Source organism: Ostrea edulis, chromosome 7 (genome assembly GCF_947568905.1).
Source record: "Ostrea edulis chromosome 7, xbOstEdul1.1, whole genome shotgun sequence".
Taxonomy (NCBI): Eukaryota; Metazoa; Mollusca; class Bivalvia; order Ostreida; family Ostreidae; genus Ostrea; species Ostrea edulis.
Window position 1 is genome coordinate 46,439,018 of NC_079170.1, and position 23,905 is coordinate 46,462,922.

At 34.6% G+C, this 23,905-nt stretch overlaps 1 protein-coding gene and 1 long non-coding RNA gene across 2 annotated transcripts; one reads left to right on the forward strand and one right to left on the reverse strand.

Annotated features, from left to right (window-relative positions):
- Positions 1–49: 49 nt before the first annotated feature.
- LOC125656946 (3-hydroxyacyl-CoA dehydrogenase type-2-like) lies at positions 50–5,448 on the forward strand. The gene is made up of 5 exons (XM_048887563.2): positions 50–101; positions 458–625; positions 1,527–1,721; positions 2,657–2,888; positions 4,974–5,448. The coding sequence occupies exons 1-5, from the start codon at positions 81–83 to the stop codon at positions 5,165–5,167; spliced, it is 810 nt and encodes a 269-aa protein (XP_048743520.2). The 5' UTR covers positions 50–80; the 3' UTR covers positions 5,168–5,448.
- A 4,078-nt stretch (positions 5,449–9,526) lies between these two features.
- On the reverse strand, positions 9,527–12,429 carry LOC125653233 (uncharacterized). Its single transcript, XR_007361848.2, has 3 exons — positions 12,280–12,429; positions 9,843–9,969; positions 9,527–9,738 (listed from the first exon to the last, which is right to left on the reverse strand). It is a non-coding gene; the product is annotated as an uncharacterized LOC125653233 (long non-coding RNA).
- Positions 12,430–23,905: the final 11,476 nt, after the last annotated feature.

Sequence of the window (23,905 nt, forward strand, 5' to 3'; positions counted from 1 at the left end):
ACCATTGTAGTTCAATATCACAAAAGAAATACTCGAGTACTCATGGTACAAGTTAATAAAATCACACCACACATGGCACGATGGCTACCTCCAAACTGAAGGTTACATTTCATTTTCAATTTTATGATTTATTTGAATCACCTTTTAGATGATATATTTTTAACCAGTTCTGTCACAAATACATACGGATCATTTGTTGTTTTAAATTTGCTTGCAGCAGACTACGAATATAGAATGATAATACTTTATTTATAATTCAGAGTCCCAAACACGGGGTTTTGACACAACCTGAGCAAACTTGTGTATCATGTGTATATACTATATAAACCAGTTTGCTCAGATTGTGTCAAAACCCTGTGGTCCAAAATAGACAAGCATGAGATAATTAAAACAATTAAGAGAATCCGATCGATAGAACATTCGAATAACAATATATATGAGGTGTATTTGTTTACAGGGTGCAGTGTGTCTGATTGCCAGTGGTGCTAAAAATCTTGGAGGTGTTTGTGCTCATAATATTGTTGAAAGGGGAGGAAAAGTGGTTTTATGTGACACGGAGGCAGAGTCAGGAGAAAAAATACAAGAGGCTTTAGGAAATGAAAACTGTTTATTTGTTCCTGCTGATGTAAGTTGACTTTGGGGGTGTATATAACACAACATTTTTGTACGTAACTGTAATATTAATTTATGTAACAGAAAAGAGACTGAGTGTGACTCGATTTGTCGGCACTCTCATCTCTGGTGACCGAACTTGAGTCCCCAGTCCCACATCATAAACTTTACCACATGACCAAGAAATCTGATTAGAACCAGCTTTTGCAGGTATCGGTAGATTTAGATCACTTATATTTTTTGATACCTTATTTTCACATGGCTGCAATTATGTACTCTCGGCACACATAACTTTTATGAATAATTACTTATTGCAATAATCTGCTGCAAGAGTTTATCCAAGAGACACAAATTTTTTTAATGACTAGTCTTGTTAGGGAATATGTGATTAAATGGTGGTCTCGCAAATAAAATCTGATTTTACAGTGGTATAAACATCCCTTTGTATCCCCAGATGATTTGAATACCCCCCCCCCCCCCCCCTTCATTCCTGTAATTTCAAACCTATTGAGGCGAATCTAAATCTTAAGTCCATCGTGAATCATAAAAGATCTTATTTTGATTAGATTGAATCGTGTTAGTATTCCAAATGAATACATTCACTAGCCCAAATATTGATGGCACTAGCCTAATTTCTTTCTATCAACATGATGAATACAATAACAAAATATCTGGATTGGTGTAAAAAGTTGTATATCTTATTAAATTGTTATCTTTGATCTTCTCATTTGTTCTCAGTCATATTTTTGTGGGGAATAGCTATTACATTGAAATTTTCACTAAACCAGTGGATGTAGTGCTTTTAACTATGGTAGAGTTATTAAGAAATTTGGCTTTTGGCTGATGCTTGTGATCATACTGTGTGCAGACAATATAGTACAACTTGTGAGCTAGGTATATATCTTTTCTTTCAGTTGACAAGGGAAAAGGATGTAGAAAAAGTCATTGCTTTGACAGCACAGAATTTTGGGAGACTTGATGTGACCATAAATTGTCCAACTCGAGCCAGAACTTTTAAAATTCTCTCAGAGAAAGAACTGAAGAAATATGCAGATCACAACACTGCAGTAGAAAAAGAAAAATCAAAAAACATTGAAAATATTTTTAAGGTATGTCTTTTACATTATGTATGTATGATTAAAATTTCAAGAAAATTAATCTCTTCATTCACAAAGACTTATAAGACCAATGCCTCCACAACTTCTTCAACAGGGCTTTAAAAAAAAGAAGATGTTTCATGATTTGTCACTGATTCTATGAAAGAAATCCCGAGTTTGAATTTAGTCTGCCCTTTGGAACTTTGCTTCTTAGAGTCTGCCTTAAACAACCTCAGCCACTTCAAATATATGTTCATTACTTCAACACAAATGTACTGAAAGCCCTGTATCGAGATTATTGAAAACATTGAACCTATTTCTTTGCTTGTATATACATGTACAATTTAATGCTAATCCTGATAATCATTGAGGAAGGAATAAAATCATCTCCGCCCTCTGGACATCGGGTTACCCATGATGTGTATTCTGGAGAGAAAAAGGCTTGTAACTCTTTATTATGGGGTACCCAATTTCACCCATTGAAAAAATATTTTAAAAACAAAGGCATTTCATATTGCAATTTGCAGCCTTCAGCTTGTAGTATAAAAGGCCTCGGTTTGATTATTCTTCTGATCTGGTACCCTTTGATAGGAGTTACAAACCGCTCTCTGTTATACATATCTAGGATATCCAGAGGGCCTGTATCTACTACTACACCCCCCTTTCCTTAACTGAGTCTCAAAAAAGTTTTCAGTAACAAATCCAGTGTTGTTATTGTTAAATTAAACCAAACTTTTCCCACGACTTAAAGGCAAATGAGATTCAGTGATTAGCATAAATTTATTCCTGATTTACATCATTTTTTTATTTCTTTAAACTTAATATTAAATATTTAATCCCTTTGAAAATGATTCTCTAGTGTGTCGTGTTAAGTAAAACTGAATTAAGCATGTATATATGTAACCATTGGATATGAAATGATGTGCTATTTGTTAATTTTCTTTCAGGAAAATTTGACCAGTACTTTTAATGTATGTAGACTAAGTGCAGGGCTGATGGCTGAAAATAAACCTGATGTAAATGGTCAGAGAGGGGTGATCATTAACAAATCTCACAGCCTGGCGTTTGGGAGTTCCCTGGCTCCTTACACCATGTCCCAGTCTGCAATAATCGGGATGACACTTCCAATGGCAAGGGATCTCAATGACCTGGGTATAAGGGTCAACAGCATTGCTATAGGTAACTGCCATTTTATCATTTCCTATGTGAGATGTTTTCTTTATAAAATGCTACAACCATGAGTTTCAAGAAGAATTCTGTACTATGTACCGTATAGCAGGCTTTCTCTCCGCCTGTAAACCATGACAACTTTCTAACTCATAGACTGAGGAATATGATTTTGCAGACATGGCATTCCAAAACATATAAAACTTGATGTCAGAGTAGTGTAGTATCAATGAGTTATATGATCTGTAAAACATTTTATTATATAGCTAATAAATAGTCTTATTGTAAAATCTAGAGAATGTTAGCATTCAATATCCTGAGAATTTATTGACCGCTAACTTTGCATTGCGTAAATTGTATGTGCCCGAAACATTCCAAGTATGAGCGTTCAATATTGACGTTACCGTAACGACGTAAACAAGCCAAAATGGCAGACGACGGTCCTCCGAATCTGACAGAGCTGGTATTTGATATTTACTGAAGCAAAATGTTTTACTGTACATAAATTATGATGTCCCCATTTACAAAATCAGTTTGCTTCATGCATTAAAGGGACTGGTTCACGATTTTTGATAAAAATATTTTTCATTTTTGATGGAAAACATTAAAAATATAACTAATGTTATATTGACAGCCAAAATTTTGACCTTCTGAATGCAAGAATAAAAGCAATATCTTAGCCTTAAATCTGTGTTATGTAAATAAAGACTCGAGTCTTTTAATGTATACAAACAAACCAGTGAAATATTAATTTTGTAATATCAAACATCTTAACTTTACATAGTCACAAATTTTAACTTTTAGGTGACACATTTTACCCAAAGAATGCTTGAAATGTGAAAAATATAATGAACTTGGATCAATTTCCATTTCTTTTGAAAATTTCGTAAACAATAACATACCCAAATCTTTGTTTACAAAACAAATAATAAACTCTCAAAAATGAGCTTCTGTGATAATGTATAACCTTAATTTTTATGTGAAATCTTTTAAACACATTAGACAGTAGTTTTTGATCATTAAAAGTGGAAAACAAAATTTTGGGGAAAATCGTGAATCAGTCTCTTTAATGACGGGTTGAAATATTGAACAGTTTATAAAAAATGCATGCTGTTATTGCACACCTTCACCTTAGATGCCAATATTGATGAATTCTCGTCTATTTTGGAGTAGTTTGAGTGAAAAGGGATATAGTTTAACAACTAAATACTTTAGCTATATAATAAAAGGGTTATTGAACTTATATAGGTGAATATTGGCACTCATTGGCTGTCAAAATGCACTTGCAAGCTCGTGCATTTTTATAGCCAACTCGTGCCAATATTCACCAATATAAGTTCAATAACCCTATATTACTGTTGTCAGAAACAAGACATGAGAAAAGGGTGGTTTTTCAATCCTTGGACACTGAGGAGTGCTACAGTTCTTATGACATAAAAACATACATTATATTTTAGCAAGCACTAATTTAATGATAGATAAGTCATATTGCTGATTGAAAGCAAATTTACCAGCATGATACCAAACCACTAAAAGTAAGCCGTTATTGCATAGTTCTATTTCCACAGTTTGTGCCTTTGTATCTCAACAATTGTAAGGAGAGCCATTTCCTGCTGGAAATTCTGACAAAAAATGAAAATAGAATGTAACTAAAGAATAAATTTCAGTTTGGAAAATACACCAGAACATGAATTGCAATGCTTCACGCCAGCATACTTTTCGTGAAGCATTAGAACGCTTTATAAAGTATGCTGAGATGGAGTGTTGAAGTTCACATGTATTTTCAAACATGAAATTTATTTCTTTTAAAACACCCAATGAACAAAATTTGCTATATGGATTCCATGTGTTGATTTACATGTATGCTGATAAGCATGACATTTTTGCAGGTGTTCCTTTGCATTGGAGAGAGATATTGTGGATGTGTGCATAATGTTGCAACACACTTATGTCTTGTATTGAGAGGATGCTGAAATTTGTAGAGCTTGTCTCAGATTGAAGCAGATGAAGTTTTAATAATTAGCTCAAGTGACATAAATTTGTATATCAAGATATTGAAATGGGAAGTTATTTTCATTTTCTTTTGTTTGTTTACAGGATTCCTAGATTATCAGATACATAGAACACAGAATGGAAAAATTGAAAAACCCATATTTAGTTTGATGACATTTCCCCATAAACTTGGCTCATCACAAACATTCTTTCATCTTTGCGAGAAAATCATTGACAATCCGTATGTGAATGGAGAGGTTATTAAATTAGATGCTGGAGTGAATACGATATTATTATGATAGAGCATGCTGCTTCAGGTGAATGGACTTGGGAGTCTTGATGAGTTACCAGGTAGTGTGGCCAGTTTTGTACGAAAGTTTGTCATACAACGACAACAGTTATACTGAAGGGGACTTTCCCAGCGAACACTGGATCACACAAGCACCGTCATGGCACAGGCTCACTATGTTAGATCTGGTTGTTATATGTTGCAGTCTATACTTCCCAAAAGAATTTCTTTCTGGCAAGTCATAGAAATGCAGATAGAAATTAAACTGTTTTATTAAAATATGGAAGAAAATTGAGTGAATTTATTGATTGCACAGATAATTACATATAGAAATGTAAGAATTTCGAGCTCTGAGGAGTCGCTCTATTGGTTAATACACATCCTCTATGGGAGCCATTTTATCTGCATCCTCCCACTGCAGCTGCTTACAAGTACTGCTTAAGAAGTAAACGAGTGTCTCCTTGTGATTTTTATGCCCCCCTTCAAAGAAGAGGGGCAAATTGGTTTGCACCTGTTGGCCGGTCGTTTGGTAGACCAGATGTTGTCCGCTCAATATCTTGAGAACCATTCACTTGATCGTAATGATATTTCATATGTGGGTTGGTTATGAAAAGAAGAGGACCCCTACAGTTTTTCAGGTCAAACGGTTAAAGGTCAAGGGTCAGTCTACTCTGGACATAGGAATATACTGTCCGCTCAATATCTTGAGAACCCTTTGCTTGACAGACATCAAACTTGGTACACTGGTGCATCTTAAGGAGTAGATGACCCCTATTGATACCTGGTCAAAGGTCAAGGGTCAAACTGGACATAGGAATATATTGACCACTCAATGTCTCGAGAATACTTTGCTAGACAGACATCAAACTTGGTACACTGGTATATCTTTAGAAGAAGATGACCCCTTTTGATTTTGAGGTCACATGGTCAAAGGTCAAACTGGACATTGGAATATACTGTCCGCTCAATATCTTGAGAACGGTCTACAGTCTACTCTGGACATAGGAATATATTGTCCGCTCAATATCTTGAGAACCCTTTGCTTGACAGACATTAAACTTAGTACACTGGTACATCTTCAGGAGAAGATGACCCCTATTGATTTTGAGGTCACATAGTCAAAGGTCAAACTGGACATAGGAATATAATGTCTGTTCAATATCTCGAGAACCCTTTGCTTGACAGACATCAAACATGGTACACTGGTACATCATCAGGGGAAGATGACACCGATTGATTTTGAGGTCACGTAGTCAAAGGTCAAGGGTCGAACTAGACATAGGAATATACTGTCTGTTCAATATCTTGAGAACCCTTTGCTTGACAGACATCAAACTTGGTACACTGGTACATCTTCAGGAGATTACATCTATTGATTTTGAGGTCACGTAGTCAAGGGTCTAACTGGCCATAAGAATATACTGTCCGCTCAATATCTTGAGAATCCTTTGCTTGACAGACATCAAACTTGGTACACTGGTACATCTTCAGGAGTTGATCCCTATTGATTTTTAGGTCGCATGGTCAATCCACTCTTGACATAGGAAGATAGTGTCTGTTCAATATTTTGAATTGATGATACTACTCTCAATTAAATGATGTGTGTGTATAACCCTTTTCAATTTTGCACCATGGGGGGGCATATGTGTTTTACAAACATCTCTTGTTGCAAATGTATCGTACAAACAATACTGTAAAGTATTTCAAACTTTTAATTCGACTATCTTTCAAACAATAATTCGCAATAAAATACTGAACCTTTGAATTTTTTTAGCCGAGTTGCAACGAAGCTATTGGTTTGGTGATGCGGGCGGTTGAGCGTCAACAATTGGTTTCCGGATGATAACTCAAAAATTTTACAATCTAATCAAATGAAACTTTGATATATTGTTGGGTACCAGGTAAGGAAGACCCCTATTAATTTTGGAGAAAAATGGTCAAAGGTCAAGGTCACACGTCAGACAGCATTTGACCCAATGATAGGTTGTATTGGCCAAACCTGGCTGAGATCGTTATAAAAACTGTAGAATTTGTGAAATGCTGACTTTAAACGAGACTGTTGAAAGCCCTATACCATCAACTTGTTTGTCAGTAGCTTGCCTCGATTTAACAAGAGGCCCAAGGACCACATCGCTCACCTGAGTTACCATGGCCCATATCTGAAGACTTTCCACATACATTTGCATGTTAAAGCTTAGTCCGTTTTGTGGCCCCAACCTACCCCTGGAGGCCATGAGTTTTACAAACAATGTCAGGAAGCTTTCATGTAAATCTCAGCTTGGTTCTTGAGAGGATGATTTAAATAAAAAATTCTATTTATTCCCAATTTCCCGTGTAAAACTTTGATCCCCTATTGTGACCCCAACCTACCCCCGGGAGCCATGATTTGAACAAACTTGAATCTGCACTATGCCAAGAAGCTTTCATGTAAATCTCAGCTCTTCTGACTCATTGATTCTCGAGATGATTTTTAAAGATTTTCTCTCTATATTTCTATGTATATCTTTGATCCCCTATTGTGGCCCCAGCCTACCCCCGAGGGCCATGATTTCAACAAATAGAATCTGCACTATTTCAGGAAGCTTTCATGTAAATCTCAGCTCTTCTCACTGATTGGTTCTTGAGAATTTAAGATGATTTTTAAAGATTTTTTTAATTTATTCTCATGTAAAACTTTGATCCCCTATAGTGGCCCGAATCTACTCCCAGGGGCCATGATTTGCACAAACTTAAATCTGCACTTTATGTCATGAAGCTTTCATGTCAATCTCAGCTCTTCTGGTTTCTTGGCTCTTGAGAAGATGATTTTTAAAGATTTCTATTTATTCCCGTGTAAAACTTAGATTCCTTATTGTGACCCCAACCTACCCCCGGGGCCATGATTTGAACAAACTTGAGTCTGCACCATGTCAAGAAGCTTTCATGTAAATCTCAGCTCTTCTGACTCATTGGTTCTTGAGATGATTTTTAAAGATTTTCCCTATATATTTCTATGTAAAATTTTAATCCTTTATTGTGGCCCCAACCTACCCCCGGGGGCCATGATTTGAACAAACTTGAATCTGCACTATGTCAGGAAGTTTTCATTTAAATCTCAGCTCTTCTGACTCATTGGTTCTTGAGAGGAAGATTTTTCTATTTGTTCTCATGTAAAACTTTGGTCCCCTATTGTGGTCCCAATCTATCCCCGGTGGCCATGATTTGCACAAACTTGAATCTGCACTATGTCAGGAAGCTTTCATATAAATTTCAGGTCTTCTGGCTCATTGATTCTTGAGAAGATTTTCAAATGACCCCACCCTATTTTTGCGATTATCTCCCCTTTGAAGAGGACATGGTCCTTCATTTGAACAAACTTGAAAGCCCTTTACCCAAGAATGCTTTTGGCTAAGTTTGGTTATAATTGGCTCCGTGGTTCTTGAGAAGATGAAAATGTGAAAAGTTTACAAGGTCGCCGACGACGACAAAGTTGAGCCGAAGGCTCAAATGAGCTACAAAGTGGTCATATGCAGAACAAGCTCTTGCGTATCGAATCCATCGAGAGATATAAACACCATATGCAGGTGATAATGAAATATTGCTACATATATATGGGAAGTTGATGATGGAGAAGCTGAATCCACTTTCAATAAAATATCTAAGTATGGAGCACAAGTGGACGACTCTGTGATGTCTTTTAATTTGAGTTCACAAAGATATATTGAATCGACATATGAATGAAAATTATTAGTTAATAGATAACATGTCGTCCATATATCTAAATATCGAATTGAAGGCCACAGCAAGAGATTTTTTCTTCTCACGTAGAATTTTTGAATGAATTCTGCTTCGTATGATAATACAAACAGGTCAGCTAACGAAGGAGCACAATTCGTGCCCATGAGAATTCCAACAGACTGTTGGAAGACATCACCAAAGACCACAAAGATATTGTCAATGTCAGAGGTACTCTAGCATATTTTTATTTCAACTTCAGAGTTACTTATGCGTGGAATCAGAGTGGTGTTTAACAAAGTAATTTTTTGGATGATTGATCACTAGATATGAATATTTCTGTTTTCCAATTTCGTTGAAGAAGCAACTGTCTATGATGTCAAAAAGTCTAGTCTTTAATCTATCGTGAGGAATGGTCATGTAAAGTGTTGAAATGTCAAACGTTTTGATGTTGTTGATTTGAGAAAAGTTTTGCGATTTCAACTTTACTAAAAGTTCTTTAGAATTTTTTTAAAATCCACATTTGATTTACACCATTTTCGGCATATGTAGTCGCAGAGTAAGTTTGAAGTTTCTCCTTCAAATTATTTATTACAATTTATAACATGCTTTCCAAGTGAAAACCAGATTTAAATATAATATCAAACCAATCTGAATCCATGTTACTTAATTTAATAGTATTATAAAATATGACAAACAAATAGTTCATTCTTATTTACATACTTAAAACGTACAGGACAAGTGGACAGATAGTCTGCCGCAGACATGTACAAACAGAATGACTTAAGTCATGTTATAATTGTATACTGTCCATTCAACTCCTGTTCTACACAGTCTATATCTTCTCTCTCACAACTTTTTAATCCTCTGAAAAAGGAAGAAAAAAAATTAAAACATGGACAATCAAGACAAGCATCACAAGTAACCTATTTACATCACTTTATTTCTAAATTGACTAAATGACTACGTACCGTTTGTAATCAACTTGCGTTTGCGACATTTCCTGTAATTTCAGCTACATTAGCCGCATCAGCCGCTGACATTTCATTAGCAACCAGGATGACCACAACAAAAAATCCCCAGCTCTTTGCAACTTTCCTGTAAATTTAATCCACAATGAACAATGTATGTGTTTAACACATGTAACAGTATTAATACACACTATCTATGTATTACTACACACTATCTATGTATTACTACACACTATCTATGTATTACTACACACTATCTATGTATTACTACACACTATCTATGTATTACTACACACTATGTATTACTACACACTATCTATGTATTAATACACACTATCTATGTATTACTACACACTATCTATGTATTAATACACACATCTATGTATTAATACACACTATCTATGTATTAATACACACTATCTATGTATTACTACACACTATCTATGTATTAATACACACTATCTATGATCAGACAGACTAAATCTCCCATAAGAGGAGTCAATGAAACCTTCAATATAGGAGTGTGTCACTGACCCAAATCCTGTTTGTGGCAAATTTGATATTAACGAATTTGTTAATATTGCAGTCATTCTAAGTTGGCCAACTTTTCCGTTGCCAGACACATCTTATTTTCTAAAGGGCTAGCTATTATCAAAATATTTTTTCAATGGGACTGACTTATAATTTCCCCCTACATTTTGTTTTTCACTTTTATAATCATCAACCATCTAAAGTGTTGAAAAGATTTCACAAAAAATCAAGGTTATTTAAACAATAAAATGCCTTCTTTGTTGTTTCATTGGGTGATGAAGGTAGCTAGCATTGCAGAAAAAATGCATATATAACCCGTGTAAGTGGGTTATGCCATTTTTTATGCAATGAGTGCTACCTTCATCACCCAATGAAACAGCAAAGAAAGACATATGTTATTGTTTATATTTATTAATTTAAAAAAAAATATAATTTAGAATGGCCTACATTTTTGCAGTTATTCCCCTTACACCGGAAGTTGGGGGCGCGCTAACGATTGTGGTCCTAAGCTTCACATAAATAGTATTACATCGTAATATTGTATAGTAAAGCTTACGTCACCAAATTCTTTAATATGCTGGGTTTTAACAGGTTGTATTATATCTATGACACAAACTTTAAGGGTTAATTTCTTCTCTTTTACGGAGAAAACTTTTTGAAATGGCACTTCGTCGAATTGTAGAGTTTGGGGATGGGATGCTTTAGGCGTATTATTAATTATTAAAGATAAATAAAGCTCATTATAGAGAGTTTATCATTTGATTTGCAAACAAAGACTGAATTGTGTTATTAATTGTTTACCAAGTTTTTTTTAAAAATAAATGAGCATCAATCTCAGATTATTACATATCACATTTCCAGGTATTCTTTAGGTAAAATGTGTCATTCAAAAGTGACTGTACAAAATAAATATGCTTTAAATTACATTGGTTTGTTTGTAAACGTTAGCTTTTACTTCTGCATTTAGAAGGTCATTAGACAAAAATTCAAAATTTTGGCCGTCATGGTCAACATTAAATGAGTTATATATTTAATGTTTAACATCAAAAATGATTTTTTTTTTTTCCTTCAAAAAACATGAACCAGTCCTTTTAATGAAATATAAATTATACAGTCTGATACATGTCCAGTATTCACCCGCCAAGACAATATCAAATAATTAACACTTGCATATATGGACACAAATTTTCCATTTTTAAAAATAAATCTTTTATCTATGTTTTTTTTTCTCTAGGCGTTTAGTTATAATGTTTCTGATGAGGATACACATAAGACTGCTTTCTAAGCAACACATATCACATTATTTGCTATAATGCTATACATCTAATTATTGTATAATTGTTTTGTCTATCTACATTCAATACCTGGTTCACGGTTAAAATACGAGATTTCCCTGACTCTTACTTCTGCTTTTGTATTGTGACATGTGCAAAGGAGACCCCATATGTCACAAAAATATAAAAGTGGGGGTATAAAGGTAAATTTCGGATTAGCTTACAGTGCTAACATTTTGTGTTGTTGGGTTTATGCTAACAGCTATACATCATACACTGTTGTTCTTGTACTTGGTTCTACATAACTGTTGACAGAGTCACTAAATGCACATCTATTCTATAAGAACCCGTAGACTCTAACTCCAAAATTGCATATTTGTTTTAAAATAAGTATGCATAAACTCAGCAAAATTATTGTTTTAGTAAAAATAAATATATTTAAAACAAATACACATTTAGAGTTATAAATTGGCAATGTATAAATATCACTTAGTCTCTACGTACATGATGATGAAAATATTGATTAAAATCATTAAACATCACAAATCGAGATAATTCGGGACAACAGTCCATTATCTGTACATGTATACACAGATTATGTTTCAGTTTTGCAGCTAAATAAAAATAATTACCAAACCAATGGATTTTTCCATAGTGCTTTTGCTATATCCTTTGCTCCCATGTTTAGCAAATAAGGCTAATGAATCGATGTCAATGTGAATAATAGTTTCACGTGTTTACCAGATTGAACTGTCTAAATCCCAAATCCTATCCGAACAACAATCCCGGTAAACGATAAAAAAAGAAATAATTTCTTCCACGCTCTTTTGATTTATTCATGGATTACTTTTATTGCGAAAACTTACTTTGTTTAAAAAAAAAAAAAAAAGCCCTTAAGATTTGCGTCATTTCAACCTTATTAAAAATTACAGACTAATAGTAATCAAAGTACTGAAAGTACTGAAAAGCGCTAAGCTGACTTCATGAATTCTGTATGTAATGTTAATGAGCAGGAACAACATTTAAAAAAAGGTCTATGCATTATTCTTTATTTTCGCATAACTAAGTAGTACATTTTCTGTAAGAAAATAACAAATATGGATTGGAAGCAATGTCCTGAAACTTTTCAACACGTTGAAATATAAATTTTATATGATGTTGTTAAAACCATGGTCACTATGATAATTTTGATCCCAAATTAAACTAAAACCCATGTCCTTGGGTCATGAAATTTACAATTTTGGTAAAGGACACCTGTTCTTATTAAATATCTATAATCAGAATTTAGTATCAATAGCATTACCACCGCTGCGGTGGTCCATATGTAAAGTGTTCGCTCTGTATGCGGCCGGTCGGGGTTCGAATCCCGGCCGCGAGAGACCTAGTTCGTTAAACAGGTAGTGACAGTTCCATCACCAAACTCTCGGCATCAGGTGTGAATATCACGGGTCCTCGGAGATGGCCTTTAAAATGTAGGTGTGGCACGCTAAAGAACCCTCACTGCTCAATGGCCGTAAGCGCCGAGCATAGGCCTAAATTTGAAGCCCTTCACCGGTCTTGGTGACGTCTCCATATGAATTAAAAATGATTGAGAAGAACGTTAAACAAGATACAATCAATCAATAGCATTTAAGGCTATCTTATTCAAATATTTGACAAATGAACACTTAATTTATACCCTGTTTAGCTCCTACCCATCTTCCCAAGGCAAGGGTTTCTGATCCGCTCTGCTCCGGTCCCTGGATCATTAAATGCTCTACATGACTATGCATTTTTTTCTCTTACATATGTGATGTTATAGAGAAGAACATTTTTGGTAGAAAATGTGAAAACAATTGTAATGGTAGTTTTCGGTATAAAGTGTTCAATTGTTATTACGCAACTAATTTACTGTTGTGTTCCAGTTAAATAGTGTATGAAATATTTTTAGAATACAACTGAAATGAAACAAATCAATAGTATGATATATATATATGTAAGTCACTTATAATAGAAAGGAACAAACAAACTGGACAAAAAAGAAAATTACACATAACCACATACACTAACAAATGTCACATGTCAAAACACACCAATAATGCAGGATTATGAAACGCTTTACATCCATTTCATTACCTTACCAGAAATCATCTAAATACATACATAAACATGCGTCTGTATGACTTGTACTACAGAATCCAGTGCATAATTATCTGTAAATAGCAATCACACCATGAAAGTGGAATTATTTTTTGTAATCAATAATGAAGTTTATTTCAATTCAAAATCAGGTTGGAGAGAATCTGAATCCAAATAAGTCCGATAAATACATGTATAACTGAAAACAAAATTTAGGAAGTTATTTAGAAAAGATGTTCATCATACATGTGCAATATTACTTTGAAACTGAATACTGCGTCATTAACAAGAGTGGAGATAGCTCATTTTTAACATGAAAGTTAGTGCAAGAGGATATACTAATTCAAATATGATGATGAATTAGACTAACATGTAAGCATGGAATTACATTTAGCAATTGTAGTGATTGTTTGTTATTCGTAAATCTAAAAAAAAAAACAAAAAACTTTTGTACACAGGTACATTAAACGCTGTACTCATCAACTTGTGTGTATTACACTTCTTGTGTAAAAGCTCATATTCATATTGCAAAGGAGACTCATCCGTTTGTCTGAATGAGACATAATACACATTGCTATTGTTTTAATTTTATAAAACAGTTCTTTATATGAAAATGCTAATAACCTTAGCAAAAAACCATAAGATTCGAAGCTTGTGTAGGAGTTCTATGAAGAAGAAAAAAACGTAACAGAAGTGACTTGCAATAAATATGCAAGATTTACAACATGTAAATGTAGCTAAATGAGAATCCCAAACTAGGCACTGAAAAGTTACAAAAGTAATTTTCAAACCGCTGTTAGAAATAATGAAGAGGCATCTCACCAAAAAACTAAATGCATCTTTTTTATATGAAAAGATCGTTCAGCGAAAACAAAATGTGGGAACAGGGAACAACAACAGTACATCCATGCCCCTCCCCCTTCTTCATCATTCGTACGTTCGGAAATACATGTAACATATGCATGTCATTGTCAATTGTTTGTTTGAAGTACAAAGAAATTGAAAACACGATTACTTTCGTTGTATGTAGCGTGCTGTGGACCGCAAACAATTTCACATTCATGCTTGACACAATGGCAATGTTTATCTAACACTTGTTCTAAACATATGTATTTCAGTATACAGCCCTCGTAAAATTCCACGCGGTGTTTTGAATACTTGAAACCGGGGTATTGTTTTCCATAATATTATATGATAATATAATATGATATAATGTTGTACCTTTTATCTTTCCTTGCCCCAAGACTATTATTTTTAGTCTCATTTTTGAAACTAAATCACGAAATCAAATTTGATTGTGTTGACGATGATTCTGAAGAATATCTTGGTCGTTTAGAAATAATAAAGTAAGCTTAAGTTACACCGTTGCATCCTCTAAATTTCTGCATGACCGACTTACATATATGATCGGCGAAGGTGTAAGCAGTTACGCAATATCATCCTTCTGAGACACCGATCTCTGTCCTTCGCTGTCAAAGCATAAACGTGCACAAATTCTTTCTCGTTCACAATGGACGCGGATCAGTTAATTTTTTTTACTGTGTTGCACACATTTTTGCTGTGTCGGACAAACATTTTACTGAGTCGGAACAGCAGCCAAAACACAAGTGGAAAACCCTCCTGACCCGTGTATAGCTCAATGACGTGGGTTCTAATTATAGCAAATTGATTTTCCTGACCTCTAAGCGCCAGGCGAAGGCAACAATGCAAAGACACCCTAGCTAAAACGGTTTCATATACATGTACATATTCTTATTCAATTTTAGATTTTGAATCACTTTAATTATTACAGACGCAGATTCAAATGGGAATTTTAACTGACGAATGACCTGCATCTGTGTCTCACTTTCCCCAGAATGAGGACAAAAATATCACCCTTTTTATACATATTTTATTCACTGTTCAACGAACTGTATTTCCGGGGAAAAAATGCAACTGCAGATATGAATGTTATCCCCGTGCTAGATCGGTTGCAAAATTACGACTACTTTAAACACGACTTGTTGACTACAGCGATGCATAAATTCGCCTATAGGTGGCGATAAACCGGAAACATGATGACGAATGCAAAATCCAACTGGCGGCAATAAGCGCTTAAGCTACGCTTAACGCTTAAAAATGACTAGAATCTACATAGGAGACATATTTCAAGCCTATAAAATCTGTGAAATCCAGGAGCTTAAAGGGGGCTTCGCTCAAGGCGACCCCCATCCTTGTAAAGTTACTTTGACCCTTTTGAATTATATATAGTAACACTGGCGGGTTCAGAAAAATTCCAAGTTCAAGGGGGAGAAGTGGGGGTTGCGACCCAAGTTTGTACCTTTACTGCTCGAAAAAAGGTGGATTGAAAACCCCAAATTGATTGATGTTTTCCGCCACACTCCAGTTTTTCAGTGGTGGCGCCCAGTTTTTATTGGTGGAAGAGAGAACCCAGCTAAAATGTACCTGGGAAGAGACCACCGACCTTCCGAAAGTAAACTGGGAAACTTTCTCACTTACCGGCGCGAGCGGGATTCGAACCCGAGCCGACAGAGGCCATGTGATGTTGAGCGCGATACTCCAACCACTCGGCCACGGAGGCCCCAAATTCAAGAAAAAAAACAAAAACAAAAAAACAACCAAAAAACCACAACACTTTCTTTGAATATATTTCATCAAAGGAAGGGGAATTGCAACCTCCTCCCCATTCTAGATCCCCAACTAGAGTAGTCAGATATATACAACAGACAGGGACCCAACTCATAAATGTACATATGCAGCGCCTACATGTTTAGTACAGTTTATATGGAAATTACTATAAACAATTGTTAGAGGGGTTTAACACATACATGTACAATTACACCGTGTTTAGAAGTTAGAGCGTTCGCCCCGCATGCGGAAGGTCGAGGTTTGAATCTGGGCCACGACAGACCCAAGTTGTTAAAACAGGTAGTGACAGTTCCATCGCCATTGAATGCTCAGCATCAGGTGTGAATGTCACGGGTCCTCGGAGATGACCTTAAAAACGGATGTCCCGTGTTTCGCTAAAGAACCCTCACTGCTCAATAGCTGTAAGCGCCGAGTATAGGCCAAAAATTTGAAGCCCTTCGCCGGTCTTGGTGACGTCTACAGGAGTAAAAAAATTCTCTTAAACAATCAATCATACAATTACTAGGTTCTAAGCATCAACACCAATGGTCGCATGAACACGGGGTGAATTAACTCTACCAAATTAATAAGTGACGACAATATTTAGGCCAATTAAAATTAATTGATAGATTATCATCCCCGCCCGCCCCTCAAAAAAGGCCATCCCCAATTTTTTTTATTTTCGCAAAAATTACGATTTCAAACAAACTTGCCTCCCAGAGACATATGAGTGCATGATTAAAGTCACAGAATGTTGGTTTTATATCTTCTACCAAGGATTCTTTGAATGTTGGCTTAACACTTTGTGTGATGCCTATCATTTTTTTCTCGGGAAATAAAAATAAAAAAAAAATAAAAAATCCTCCCACACGCTCCATGTTTTTTTGTGTGACCCCGTATTATAATCTACTAATCAAGTTGAACTGGACTTATAAACAATGTAGATATTTGCGGCTACTCTTCATGCGTATTTTTGATTTCCTTGGCAAATATCGGTCGTTCAGTCTCGACTCCCCACACTGGTATACAGTCCTTGATACGCCACTGATTATTGTACATAATCAATCCACGGAGAGAACTACATGCATTTAATCACACCTATTGCTCAATCCATTTTGATGTAGGTTAATATCGCATTAGATTACTTTTAGATGCCCAAAATTGAAAATACCCTTGGTGCAACTCGTAAGAATTTTTAGATTTAGCAATTTTTAAAATGAAAAATAAGACTATACTGTTATGGTCTTTTTGTATATATTTCTCATGACAAGGCCTTTCATATGTGACCTTGACCTTCTCACAGAACAGCAAGGTCATGTTAGTCATATCGGCATTGACGTATTCCAATATTGTGTGAATTTGTGTTCAGATGTCATGACCCTTTGGTATTTTTAATGGGAAAAAGATTTGAAATTTTTTTTAAATTAAACAAGAGGCCCATAATCGCTCTTCTGATACATTGTAGAACAGGCAAACATTCTCACTAATCAAGATTCATCAATTAACAAAGTTTGATGAAGTTAAGTCAAATAGTATCTGGAAATTTAAATATACATGTAACTGACCTACTTTTGGTCGACATACTGTAGACTCAAGATGCATCAACTGACAAGTCAAATAGTATTCAAATATAGCCGTCAAATTCCAAAAGAAGGCCACAGTGACCTACTTTTTGGTCGGTACATTCCAAAGACTCAAGATGAATCAACTGACAAAGTTTGATAATTGAAGTCAAATAGTATCTGAAATATTCAGATATAAACGTCAAATTCCAAAAGTAGGTCACAGTGACCTACTTTTTGGTCCACACACTCTGAAGACTCAAGACCCATCAACTGACAGTTTGATGACTGTAAGTCAAATAACATCTGAAATATTCAAATATAGCCGTCAAGTTCCAAAAGTAGGTCACAGTGACCTACTTTTTAATCAACAAACTATGAAGACTCACGATGCATCAACTGACAAAGTTTGATGATCCTAGCTTTCATAGTGTCCAAATTATGCATCTAAAATTGAAAATGTGAAATTTGAATGTCTGCAAAATTCAAAAAGTAGGTCAGTGTGACCTACTTTTTTTATAAATATGTTTCGAGGCCTCTAGACGCATCACCTTACAAGGTTTGATGATTTTAAACCTCTTGGTATCTGAAATACCAACTTAAAATGTATTCATAAATGATTAGCCATAAAATTCAGAAAGTAGGTCATGGTGACATACTTTTCACATGACGCAGTTCAAAGTCCCATGATCCATTAACTGACAACTTTTGATGATCATAAGCTCAAAAGTGTCCAAGAAATGCATCAAAATCTATTTAATAATAATTACCTGCGAAATTAAAAAAGTAGGTCATCATGACCTACTTTTGAGACATGATATTAGGTCCCAAGATGCATCAACTGACAAAATTTGATGATCCTAGTCCTTATACTAAGCAAAATATCAAAGTTTTAACAAAACAAAATTTAAGGTCAACTTTGAAGTGACCTTGAGACCACACCCTTTGCCCCAGGATGATGCCTTGAACAATTTTTTTTTTTTTTTTTATCTACAACCTATCCTCATCCTTATGCATAAGTTTGGTGATAATTTGCCCAGTGGTTCTCGAGAAGATTTTTTAGCAACCACTACTTTTGTTTGCATTTTCCTAATTATCTCCCCTTGTTAAAGGGTCACAACCCTGGTTTTAGTACAAATGAAAGCCCTTGGGCCAAGGATACCCTGTGACAAATTTGGCCAAGGGGTTCTTGAGATACAGCCCTTTTTCCAAAACGTTGACGCACACCGCACGTCTTAGCTCTTTGAGCCTTTGGCTCATAGCTAAAAATCGCAATAGCAAGGACAAGGTGAGCTATATGGCTAATTAGCCTCTTGTTTGACATTCAGTTGATATTTGGTACAATTGCTTTAACATGACAAGTTACATATCACGTTCTAATTTTGTTTCGGTCCATTTATTTTTTGCTGAGTTATTGCCCTTGGATTTATATAACGATTTCAAATTTTTCGCACTTTTTTTGTCTATTCATTTGATATTTAGTACATTACTTTGGGCATCCACTATAACTTATAAGAAAATAATGTCCCATCAATAAAATATGCACAGAAGCATTGTACAAAATATCAAGTATATCCCACAAGCCATATTGGAAAGCGTTCACAAAATTTTGTGACGGACAGAAAATACAAAAACAATGCATCTCCCCCTGACAGGGGTGACAAAATCACCCCTCCCCTTTTTGTAATGGTCTCCCCTTTGAAGGGGTGTGACCTTTCATTTGAACGAACTTGAAAGCCCTTCAACCAAGAATACTTTTTGCCAAGTTTGGTTGAAATTGACCCAGTGGTTCTGGAGAAGAAATCGAAAATGTAAAAAGTTTACAGATTGACAACAGGCAATCAGAAAAGCTCACTTGAGCTTTCAGCACAGAATGATTGAAATTCAAAAGATGCAAGACGATTGGACAACAGTACTACTCTGTTGCCAAGATCCCCATGTATATACAATAACACCCACTGAAGCCACAGCATAAGTGGCTATAAATAGTCACCATCAAAATACACACTACTGTACAAAAAACTTTATTTACAATAAATGAACATTGCAAGTCTGATCTGTCGAATAAGTATATTGTTACAATTCATGTTTTGACAAAAACAAAATACTATTAAAAAACTTGAATTTCACTTACATCTTAGTAGAACATGTTTTCTAATAAAACACATTATAATTTGTTCGTCAATCAAAATCTATCACATAAATCATCACTGATATTGTGAAACACTGAAAGCCTACCTCCGTTTATTTTCAAATACTCGCATAACAGCAACAAATATTGACATCAGAATCGTAGTCTACTAAATGTTTGACCATCTCCGGGTGTCCACTTTGCGATTCAATAAAGAGCAGTGTAATATTCTGTCAATACAAATATCGACATCATCACCCATGTTTTTCTAAATGTGTGACTATCTTAATGTGTCTTTTTGGTAATGCTACATAGAGAGGACATTTTTTATATTACAAATATTGACATTAGCACCATGTTCTACTAAATGTTTAACTATCTCAGTGTGTCCATTCTGTGATGCTACATACATTGACATTTTTCATATTACAAATATTGAAATTAGCACCATGTTCTACTAAATGTTTAACTATCTCAGTGTCCATTCTGTGATGCTACATACATTGACATTTTTCATATTACAATTATTGACATTAGCACCATGTTCTACTAAATGTTTAACTATCTCAATGTGTCCATTCTGTGATGCTAAACAGAGCAGAGTGACATATTTTTCATATTACAAATATTGACATTAGGACCATGTTCTACTAAATGTTTAACTATCTCAGTGTGACCATTCTGTGATGCTAAACAGAGCAGAGTGACATATTTTTCATATTACAAATATTGACATTAGGACCATGTTCTACGAAATGTTTAACCATCTCAGTGTGTCCATCATGTAATGCTACATACATTGACATTTTTCATATTACAAATATTGACATTAGCATCATGTTCTACTAAATGTTTAACCATCTCAGTGTGTCCTTTCTGTGATGCTACATACATTGACATTTTTCATATTACAAATATTGACATTAGCATCATGTTCTACTAAATGTTTAACTATCTCAGTGTGTCCATTCTGTGATGCTACATACATTGACATTTTTCATATTACAAATATTGACATTAGCACCATGTTCTACTAAATGTTTAACTATCTCAGTGTGTCCATTCTGTGATGCTAAACAGAGCAGAGCGACATATTTTTCATATTACAAATATTGACATTAGGACAATGTTCTACTAAATGTTTAACTATCTCAGTGTGACCATTCTGTGATGCTAAACAGAGCAGAGTGACATATTTTTCATATTACAAATATTGACATTAGGACCATGTTCTACGAAATGTTTAACTATCTCAGTGTGTCCATCAAGTAATGCTACATACATTGACATTTTTCATATTACAAATATTGACATTAGCACCATGTTCTACTAAATGTTTAACTATCTCAGTGTCCATTCTGTGATGCTAAATAGAGCGGAGTGACATTTTTCATATTACAAATATTGACATCAGCACCACATTCTACTAAATGTTTAACTATCTCAGTGTGTCCATTCTGTGATGCTAAACAGAGCAGAGTGACATATTTTTCATATTACAAATATTGACATTAGGACCATGTTCTACTAAATGTTTAACTATCTCAGTGTGACCATTCTGTGATGCTAAACAGAGCAGAGTGACATATTTTTCATATTACAAATATTGACATTAGGACCATGTTCTACGAAATGTTTAACCATCTCAGTGTGTCCATCATGTAATGCTACATACATTGACATTTTTCATATTACAAATATTGACATTAGCATCATGTTCTACTAAATGTTTAACCATCTCAGTGTGTCCTTTCTGTGATGCTACATACATTGACATTTTTCATATTACAAATATTGACATTAGCATCATGTTCTACTAAATGTTTAACTATCTCAGTGTGTCCATTCTGTGATGCTACATTCATTGACATTTTTCATATTACAAATATTGACATTAGCACCATGTTCTACTAAATGTTTAACTATCTCAGTGTGTCCATTCTGTGATGCTAAACAGAGCAGAGCGACATATTTTTCATATTACAAATATTGACATTAGGACAATGTTCTACTAAATGTTCAGTGTGACCATTCTGTGATGCTAAACAGAGCAGAGTGACATATTTTTCATATTACAAATATTGACATTAGGACCATGTTCTACGAAATGTTTAACTATCTCAGTGTGTCCATCAAGTAATGCTACATACATTGACATTTTTCATATTACAAATATTGACATTAGCACCATGTTCTACTAAATGTTTAACTATCTCAGTGTCCATTCTGTGATGCTAAATAGAGCGGAGTGACATTTTTCATATTACAAATATTGACATCGGCACCGTGTTCTACGAAATGTTTAACCATCTCAGTGTGTCCATCATGTGATGCTATATGGAGTGGAGCAACATTTCTCACATCACAAATATTGTCATCAGCACCACATTCTACGAAATGTTTAACTATCTCAGTGTGTCCATCATGTGATGCTATATGGAGTGGTGCAACATCCTTGCCATTACAAATATTGTCATCAGCACCATGTTCTACTAAATGTTTAACTATCTCAATGTGTCCATTCTGTGATGCTACATACATTGACATTTTTCATATTACAAATATTGACATAAACATCATGTTCTACTAAATGTTTAACTATCTCAGTGTCCATTCTGTGATGCTAAATAGAGCGGAGTGACATTTTTCATATTACAAATATTGACATTAGCATCACGTTCTACGAAATGTTTAACTATCTCAGTGTGTCCATCATGTAATGCTACATACATTGACATTTTTCATATTACAAATATTGACATTAACATCATGTTCTACTAAATGTTTAACTATCTCAGTGTCCATTCTGTGATGCTACATACATTGACATTTTTCATATTACAAATATTGACATTAGCATCATGTTCTACTAAATGTTTAACCATCTCAGTGTGTCCATTCTGTGATGCTACATACATTGACATTTTTCATATTACAAATATTGACATTAGCATCATGTTCTACTAAATGTTTAACTATCTCAGTGTCCATTCTGTGATGCTACATACATTGACATTTTTCATATTACAAATATTGACATTAGCACCATGTACTACTAAATGTTTAACTATCTCAGTGTGTCCATTCTGTGATGCTAAACAGAGCAGAGTGACATATTTTTCATATTACAAATATTGACATTAGGACCATGTTCTACTAAATGTTTAACTATCTCAGTGTGACCATTCTGTGATGCTAAACAGAGAAGAGTGACATATTTTTCATATTACAAATATTGACATTAGGACCATGTTCTACTAAATGTTTAACTATCTCAGTGTGTCCATCATGTAATGCTTCATACATTGACATTTTTCATATTACAAATATTGACATTAGCACCATGTTCTACTAAATGTTTAACTATCTCAGTGTCCATTCTGTGATGCTAAATAGAGCGGAGTGACATTTTTCATATTACAAATATTGACATCAGCACCACATTCTACTAAATGTTTAACTATCTCAGTGTGTCCATCATGTGATGCTACATACATTGACATTTTTCATATTACAAATATTGACATTAGCAGCATGTTCTACTAAATGTTTAACTATCTCAGTGTGACCATTCTGTGATGCTAAACAGAGCAGAGTGACATATTTTTCATATTACAAATATTGACATTAGGACCATGTTCTACGAAATGTTTAACTATCTCAGTGTGTCCATCATGTAATGCTACATACATTGACATTTTTCATATTACAAATATTGACATTAGCACCATGTTCTACTAAATGTTTAACTATCTCAGTGTGTCCATTCTGTGATGCTAAATAGAGCGGAGTGACATTTTTCATATTACAAATATTGAC

What these genes read in the sequence shown, in the direction of transcription:
- LOC125656946 (XM_048887563.2), top strand. Translation starts at nt 81, where the DNA reads ATGGCTACCTCCAAACTGAAG. An exon ending in TGGCTACCTCCAAACTGAAG is followed by an intron (nt 102 to 457) that starts GTTACATTTCAT and finishes ATTTGTTTACAG; the next exon opens with GGTGCAGTGTGTCTGATTGC. An exon ending in GGTCAACAGCATTGCTATAG is followed by an intron (nt 2,889 to 4,973) that starts GTAACTGCCATT and finishes GTTTGTTTACAG; the next exon opens with GATTCCTAGATTATCAGATA.